This window comes from Bidens hawaiensis, unplaced genomic scaffold (genome assembly GCF_021521415.1).
Source record: "Bidens hawaiensis isolate Kalapana, Puna unplaced genomic scaffold, B.hawaiensis_p1.1 tig00070830_1, whole genome shotgun sequence".
NCBI classification, from domain to species: Eukaryota; Viridiplantae; Streptophyta; class Magnoliopsida; order Asterales; family Asteraceae; genus Bidens; species Bidens hawaiensis.
This window is the reverse complement of record NW_027502433.1, coordinates 14,754-23,678: the sequence shown is the minus strand read 5'-3', so window position 1 is coordinate 23,678 and position 8,925 is coordinate 14,754. Positions and strand designations below refer to the sequence as shown.

The window sequence follows — 8,925 nt, the reverse complement described above, 5'->3', positions numbered from 1 at the left end:
TCATCGGTATCATCTGCACCCTTATTAGGTGTTTCATTCTCTTCGTGCATATAACGTGAGAAAAAAGTCAAACATTCTTCAATCAAATACCCTTCTGCTATGGATCCCTCGGGCCGACTCTTGTTCCGCACATATGACTTCAACTTGCACAAGTATCTCTCCATAAAAAACATCCATCTATACTGAACAGGTCCTCCAAGCCTAACTTCATTTACTAAGTAGATAGGTAAATGCACCATTATGTCAAAAAATGTTGGCAAGAATATTTTCTCAAATTCACATAACATTTCTGTAATCTCTAGTTGTAATCTGTCAAGCTCCTCGGGCTTAATTACTTTGCTGCACAAGCTTCAAAAAGGGATACCCAGCCTAATTAAAGGGATAGCAACATGCTTCGGTAAAGATTTTCGGATAGCAACTTGAAGCAAGTAATGCAAAAAGATGTGAGCATCATGACTCTTGTAACCTGAAAATTTCTTTTCCGAAGAATGTACACAGCATGCAATATTAGATGCACACGCATAAGGTAATTTTGTTTCCTTCAGAACACGACAAAACTTAACTTTCTCCTTTGAAGACATTGAGAAACATGCTTTCTTCATGGTAACATGCTCACCGTCTTCAGAAAGTTTTGGCTGAAGACTTTCTTTGATGCGAAGATCTAAAAGGTCAAATCGTCTTTTGGGTGATCTTTTGACTTCCCACCAATATCCAACAAAGTCCCAATCACGTTGTCACATATATTTTTTTCAATGTGCATCACGTCAAGATTATGCCGACATTTATTGAATTGCCAGTATGGCAAGTCAAAAAATATTGACCTTTTCTTCCATGGGCAAGTGCTATCATTTTTCTTTTTTTGTGTCTTACCAAACAGATTGTTAAAACCAGACAAATCACTCATAGCTTCAACACCTGATAGAGGTTTTGGAGAAAGCCTCGTCTCAGTCTTCCCATTTAAAGCATTCTTATTCCGTCGCCATGGGTGTTGAGCATCTAAAAATCTGCGGTGATCCATGTAGCATGTTTTCTTACTATGCTTCAAGTAAAGTGAGCTATCTCATGATTACAACATGGACATGCAAAATTTCCCTTCGTTTTCCACCATGATAACATTGAGTAACCTGGAAAATCACTAATTGTCCAAGTTAAAGCTGCATACAATTTAAAGGTCTCATCTTTAGATTTATCGTATGTCTCCAGCCCATTAACCCACAAATCTTTAAGCTCCTCGATTAATGGTTGTAAGTAAATATCTATGTTATTACCTGGAGATTCGGGTCCAGGAATTAACGAAGATAACATAAAGTATTCAGGTTTCAGTGACATCCATGGAGGCAAATTGTAGTTAATTAACACCACAGGCCAAGTGCTATGAGCGATGCTCATTGTTCTAAATGGATTAAATCCATCACTTGGCAACCCTAACCTCACATTTTTAGTTTCTTTTGCAAAATGAGGATATAAAGAATCAAATTCTTTCCAGCTTTGTCCATCTGCCGGATGTCGTAAATTTCCATCTTTAGGACGTCCTTCATCATGCCATGTCATATGTTTAGCCGTTTCTGAACACATGAAAAGAATTTGGAGCCTTGGTTTTAAAGGAAAATGCCACACCACTTTAGCCGGAACTTTTGAACAGGTTTTAGAATGCTCGATATTATTGTTATTCTGTTGTTTTTCATTCTCTTGTTGTTTCCACTTAGAGGTATGGCAAATGTGGCACACTTCAGCATCTTCATACTCTTTCCAATAAAGCATACAATCGTTTGGACATGCAGGAATCTTCTTATAATCCAGCCCTAAATATTTTATTACTCTTTTAGCTTTAGTAAAACTAGCTGGAAGTTTTGCCTCTGGAATCATCTTTTGTAAAAATTGTAGAAGATCATCAAATGCCACATTACTAAACCCGTGAAGGTTCTTGTAAGAAGGCTAACAATGGAAGATAGCTTCGAAAAAATTTTACAACCAGGTTACAACTCTTCCTTTCCATCTTCTACCAGTTTATAGAACTTATTGGCGTCTTTATTTAAACCTTCTTGTACCATACTTGTTTCCGTTACGGTAGCTCTAAACCTATCATGCAATAATTCATAAAAATTGTCATGCATACCATCTCCATTATCATCTATACCAGCACTAAATCTTGTTTGTGATTGGTTTTCTCCATGAAAAACCCACACATAGTAATCTTCTATAAATCCGTGTCCTTTTAACTGATCAAATACTTCATCTCTTCGATACCAGTAATGGTTTTTACATCGTTTGCAAGGACAACAAATTTGAGATCCTTTTTCTACTTTAGCAAATGAAGCATTAAGGAAATCAGTAACTCCGACTTCAAATTCAGGTAATCATATAGGCAAATACATCCATTCTCTAGCATTCTTCATGTCTCTCGTATCCTATATTTAACAGAAACAAGGAGGTTAGAATTCAAAATGATTAGTATGAAGATGAATCATCATAATATATGTTAAATCGATAGATGACATATTACAATGGCCATTTGACCTGCTATGGAACCTTAAATTGAATTGATCCATCATAAGCTAAAATAATTAAAGCGTGTAATTAGGATGCCACCATTCACGTGCTATATAAAAAAACATTATTAGAATTCAGAAGAAGCGATGAACCAAACACTACTTTACTGATTATTAATTTCAGAATGCAATTAGAAAATAATTTGATTCACATACAAAAACAATTAACTAAACTACTAAACGCTATGATTTAAGGTAATTAAATTTCAAATGGTGAGATTGAGATAATTATACACTACAAGCTAATCTTATCAAAATATGGATCGTAGGATCCAACAAAGTATAGCTATGATATTATCATTAGAAAACTTAACTAGACGATATAGGTACATGATGGTGAATCCTTAAATTTGTAACAACATATTTGATTGAATTCAAACGAACTCAGTGACCAAACAGCAACATTAACATCAAATTACACTAATTATTATACAAATTAACATCAACTTAAAACGAAATTGAGGGCTGGTATTACCTCAGCAATTACCCAGGCAAGAAATTATTAGCACAGACGTTCTTCAATTCTCTCGATACATGATGAGTTGTGAAAGATATGATGATGGAAGTTGTTTGAAGACATGCCCTCTTTTAGATACGGTTAAATTTGGAATTGGTATATGAACGTGGAACTGAAACTCTGGAGCGATGATGTGTTTGATTAGTAATTAATAAAACTAACAAACTGATTGTATTGAATTTGATGGGTTCATTAGTTTATCCCTATTAGTTTATCCCTATTTATATTTGTTGGTCAGGAATGAGAAAAAAATAATTTTCATATGACATGTTGGTTTGCATTTTATCTATTAAACCTTAGGTCTTAAGTTCAAATCCTGTTGTTTTCATTAGCTTGTATTTTTTTTTTAAGTATTACTCCTTTTATTTTAACCACATGGATATGCTTTCTAGGGTTTAAGATAAACTACTTTTTTTTACTAAAGTGTTAAAAAGAAATAATGATAGTTGCTAAATTTCAAGAGGAGGGTATTATTGTCTTTTGGTTGGTTATGCGCGCAGAAGATTGCAAAAATTTTGTTCAGGGTTGACGATGACAAGTTGGATACGTAAATTTTATTTGATTTTGTACAAAACTAGTGGTTGACCCGGCATGTTGCGCCGGGGAGCTGTAGTTAAGTGTATGATTAAGTAGCGTTAAATAGACGACAAAGTATTGCTGGAGCATTACATATGTATAGTCCCAACATCTAGATCTGTAAAACGCGTGTACTTCATTTTTGTTGTAAAAGATAGACTTGTGGTTATTTGTGTTGCTGCTAGCGTCGGTTCACTGTTGTGTTTGACAATAATATGTTTGTTAATAAAATTGCAGCTTTTTCGTTAGGTAAGTCTTTGGTAACTGATGGGTTTTGTGGAACCTGTATTGAAAAGTGTTGTGAGCATTATGGAACAGGAAGTTAGGAGTTGTATGAGACATTGCAAATTGAGCAATTTACAGAAGGTGCAACATACTTTTGAGCTGATTTAAAGTACCAAAAACAATGTCTATGCAGTGATCACCTAACGATTAATAGCTAAGTTTCGTGTGTTTTAAGTGTTTTTGGTTAACTAAATTTTATCTCTTGATACCACGTGCACGCAAGACTAATTCTCCTTGTCTAATTAGACTCTCTTAAAATACTTAAAAATCAATACCACTGCTCTAGAGTAAACGTACTTAGCGATAAAAAATGTTACATATAACTAATATTACATTTTAAACATCACACATATATCATTAAACATATTCGATGCACACACAAGCAACATACAAGATAAAACCTAAATTAATGGTTAGTTGCAAAAGTCGTACCTTAGTTGCAGAAGTCATAAGCTACACCAGAACCATAGGGTTAGCATGGGCTTATACCAGATCTTAACTTGCAGCAATTTGGGTTCAAACCGGTCAAACTTGACCGTTTTACCTTTTTAACCATGTTCTAACATGAAATGGTTCAACGCCGAATTGTTGGTATCGACCGGTCAAACCCGATCCGTTGGCTTTTGACTCATGAGCTGAGCTCGAGCTTTAGGATAAGAGCACAAATCAAATAAAGGTCAAACTTTAGAAAACACCACAATATAAACCGAGTTCGGGTTTGACTTTGAGCCGGTCAAAATGTTCAACGTTGACTAATTGGTTTAAGGTCAAACCAATATTTATGTTGCTTTATTGTTGCTCATCTTGGCTTTAGGTTGAATTGATAGAAGAAAGGGAATTGTAAAAGTTTTAATGAGCCGAGCTCGGTGCATTTTGACTTTCTCAAGCTCAAAGTCGGTTTGATTCGTGTTGTTTTTTAAAGCTCGAACTCGGTTTAATTTGTGCTCTTTTTCTAAAGCTCGAACTCCTTTTATGTTTAAAAGGGAATTATTTTTTTTGTATAATTTATGAAACTGCAAATCATAGACGGGTCTGATTATTTAAAATGGTCAAACGGGCCACTTTGTCAGTCAAAATTCGTCATGACCAGAGGTGAGGTGTTATATTCTGCAACCCTCCATCAAAAGTAAAGAGAAAAAAACAAAATCCAATATCGACAATGAAAACACCCGTTAGCGCATCACCTAACAAAGTATCAACAATCTCCGGTATGATACAAATGTCACAAACCAAAATACGCATTACATACACAAATCAGCAACTGTTATAACAAACAACACATAAGCGCAATACAAACAAAATAAAGACAAGTAATAAAAATACAAAAAAACTCATGCCATACAGGTGTCAAAAAGAAATATAGCTAGGCATAAAGCTTGCCCAATCTGACCCAAGAAACAAATTGAACACCCTTTGTTGCAATAGAGACTCAAACCGCGGCATTAAATGGCCTAAAATACTTAAAGCTCCTACATTAACCGTCTGGCCAGAAAGAAAGTTCATGCTGAACTTGGAAAGCATTTAATATACAGCAATATAAATGTCCCTAATGGGCCACTGGCCTTTTGCCAAAAAAATTATGAGCAGGATCTTAGGTAACTGGTCAAAACTATCATTATTAATTACCAGGTAAATTTCTATAGATATTAGCTAATGGGTTGATTTCAAATAAAATTGAAACTGCTTAAACACTCTTGTTAACACTTAAAACTACAAATAATTAACAGAATCAAACCTATAAATATATAAATTAACATGAAAACAAACGGACCAATATTAGTTAACGGGCCAAAACTGTCATTTTTAGTTAACTGGCCAAATTCTAACATTTAAGTAGATACTAGTTAACGGGTAAATTTCTAATAAAGCAGAAATTACTGAAACACCTCTGGTAACATTCAGAAATACAAATGATTAAAGATTTAAACCTTTAAAAAGGTAAATTAACATGAAAACAAGCAGGTCAGCGTGTCTACTTTTATTGTTTATTAGACCATCACAGGTTCGAAACCATGCTGACTTTTTCTGCCTTTAGCGTGTCTACTTTTATCTCCTTATATTATTATATGTAACTCACGTATCTTCAACTGGATTTTTTTTTCTATCTATAATTTACTTATTTAGTTTTTATGTGATATGAAATAAACTTCATTATTTATTTTTTTTGTTGTTTTCATTGAATTACGCAACCTTTAAAAATATGAGTTGTATCTAAGTTTTAACAACGCAACCTTTTTAACAAAAGTTGCAAAATTCAATAAAATTTGCAACCTTTCATGAAAAAAGTTGCAATTTATAATGAAATACGCAACTTATTCATAAAAAGGTTGCAAATGTGGTTTAATTTTGCAACCTTTATGTTTAATGAAGTTGCATTAGAGTCAAATGCAACTAATTTGAAAAAAGTTGCTATTAAAAAGTTGTATCAGGCCTATTTTCTAGTAGTGAAATATTAAATTCAATACTCAAATCAATTAAATCCACACTCTGATTCAACATCACATCTGAAATTCGAACGTTTGAGATCCTAATTTCACTCCACATTCTCCACACTCTATGTAATATCTATTGATTACGGTTGCTGGAAGGGTGAGGGTGTTTACCGGTGATTCTTTCTGATGGCACCTCAGCAGCATGGAGGCGACGACAACAAAGCCATAGGTGCATAGCGATGAAGACACACGAGCTAGGATTTTTATCATTGTATGTCGATTATGGTGGGTTACGGTGGAAGTACTGTTGCTAGACAGCGAGACCAGACGAAATAGATGGTGGTTTGGACAAAGATTCCGGCAACTGAAACGTTTTATGATAAACCTTTCTTTTCGGCGACATCTCCGCAAACCCACCTGATTCTGACACAACGGTTTGATTAGTTTTGTTGAAAAATTAGTCCGGTTTGATTAGTTTTTTTAAAAAGGTAGTTCGGTTTGATTGGCTTTTTGTTAAAAAAATCTAGTTCGGCCCGATTAGTTTGGTAAAGAAGTAGTTCGTTTCTATTAATTTTGTTGAAAAAGTAGTTCAGTTCTATTAGTTTTTTTAAAAAAGTAGTTCGGTTTGATTAGTTTTTTGTAAAAATACTAGTACGCCCTTTTTTGTTTTGTTAAAGAAGTAGATCAATTCGATTAGTTTTTGTTAAACAACTAGTTCGGCCCTATTAGTTTGTTGAAGTGGTAGTTCGGTTCATAGAGTTTTGTTAAAAAAAGTAGTTTGGTTCAATTAGTTTTGTTAAAAAACTAGTTCGGCCCGATTAGTTTGTTAAAGAAGTAGTTCGGTTCTACTAATTTCGTTAAAAAAATAGTTCGGTTGTATTAGTTTTGTTAAAAACGTAGTTCGGTTTAATTAGTTTTTTGTTAAAAAACTAATACGGCCCGTTTACAACAACAACAACAATCATACCCAGCATATCCCACAAATAACTAAAGCTATTTGTAGGGTCTGGGGAGAGTGAGATGTAGACAACCTTACTTCTATCCCTAAAGATAGAGAGGTTGCTTCCAGTGAGACCCCCAACTCAAAAAATAAGTAGATAATATATATATAAGAAAAGAAAATAGCAGTATATTAATACCATACTAGAAACAATATACTAGTGGTAGCATTTAACCAACATTTATAATAGATAGACTAAATAATAATAATAATACTAATAACAACAACAACAACTATTATGATAAAGATAATAACCATAAATAGAAAATGAAAATACTAATAATGAAAATATTATAATAAAAAGTTATCACAAGAGATAACCCTCCTCCTGCGGGTCCTTAACTTTAATTCTACATCTCCAGGAACGCCTCGTTTCTTATTCGGTCTAACCTTGTTCCGTATAGCATCGCCGGTCTAATCGCAACCCTATAAAACTTTTCTTTTAATTTAGTTGGGAACCTCCTGTCACACAATACCCCTATGGCAGCTTTCCACTTACTCTATCCTGCCTGGACACGATGAACTACATCACTCTCTATACCCCCATCACTTTGTACAAACGATCTTAAGTATTTGAACTTGGTTGACTGTGAAACCTCTTGACCTTCAATGGTGATTTGAACGTCCTCATCATTGTTTACTCCACCAAAGTCACAGTAAAGATACTCCATCTTTGGTCGACTAATCTTTAAACCTTTACTCTTTAAAGCAGCTCGCCACTTCTCTAGCCTCATGTTGAGATCTTGTTTACTCTCGTCGATCAACACAATATCGTCTGCGAAGAGCATGCACCATGGAACAGGCTCCTGGATTGACTTTGACAATTCGTCTAGGACTACTGCAAAAAGAAACGGCCCGTTTGGTTTTGTTAAATAAGTAATTTAGTTCGATTAGTTTTGTTAAAAAAAAAGTAAGTTCGGTTCGATTAGTTTTGTTGAAAAAGTAGTTCGGTTCGATTAGTTTTTGTTAAAAAACTAGTTCGGCCCGATTAGTTTGTTGAAGTAGTAGTTCGGTTCATATAATTTTGTTAAAAAAGCTATTTGGTTCGAAAAGTTTTGTTAAAGTAGTTCAGTTCGATTACTTTGTTAAAAGGTAGTTCGGTTCGATTAGTTTTGTTAAAATATGTAGTTCGGTTCGATTAGTTTTGTTAAAAAAAAGTAGTTCGGTACGATTAGTTTTGTTAAAAAAGTAAGTTCAGTTCGATTAGTTTTTGTTAAAGAACTAGTTCGGCTCAGTTTTGTTAAAGAAGTAGTTCGGTTCTATTAGTTTTGTTAAAAAAGTTGTTCGGTTCGACGAGTTTTGTTAAAAAAAATACTTGGATGGAAATTTATAACGAGGGACTAAAACTGAGGACCAACCACAAACCACAGGGACTCATAAGAATCTTATGAAAGGGAACATTGGTAATTTCAGATTTTCCATGGATGGAAGTTTAACAGCAGGGACTCATGTAGTTCAAATTTTAAACCATGGAGACTTAACAAGTTCATTTTTTTCAAGGGACTCAATGTGTCACTGCCCTCAAACCACATGAACGCAAACATGTAATTTTTTCTTAATTAAATT

The 8,925-nt window shown here is 34.1% G+C and overlaps 1 protein-coding gene across 1 annotated transcript; it reads right to left on the bottom strand.

The window, feature by feature from the left end:
• Positions 1 to 661: 661 nt before the first annotated feature.
• LOC143605699 (uncharacterized) lies at positions 662 to 8,093 on the bottom strand. Its single transcript, XM_077081715.1, has 4 exons — positions 7,901 to 8,093; positions 2,049 to 2,341; positions 1,163 to 1,935; positions 662 to 1,055 (listed from the first exon to the last, which is right to left on the bottom strand). Exons 1-4 carry the CDS (start codon positions 8,091 to 8,093, stop codon positions 662 to 664), a joined length of 1,653 nt encoding a protein of 550 aa, XP_076937830.1.
• Positions 8,094 to 8,925: the final 832 nt, after the last annotated feature.

Excerpts from the sequence above, each read along its gene's own strand:
- LOC143605699 (XM_077081715.1), bottom strand. The coding sequence starts at position 8,093 with ATGAGGCTAGAGAAGTGGCGAGCTGCTTTAAAGAGTAAAGGTTTAAAG. Across the intron at positions 2,342-7,900 it reads GTTTGTACAAAGTGATGGGG|TCGGAGTTACTGATTTCCTT; the intron begins GTATAGAGAGTG and ends CTGAATTTGAAG. Across the intron at positions 1,936-2,048 it reads CCGTAACGGAAACAAGTATG|CCTTCTTACAAGAACCTTCA; the intron begins GTACAAGAAGGT and ends TTCCATTGTTAG.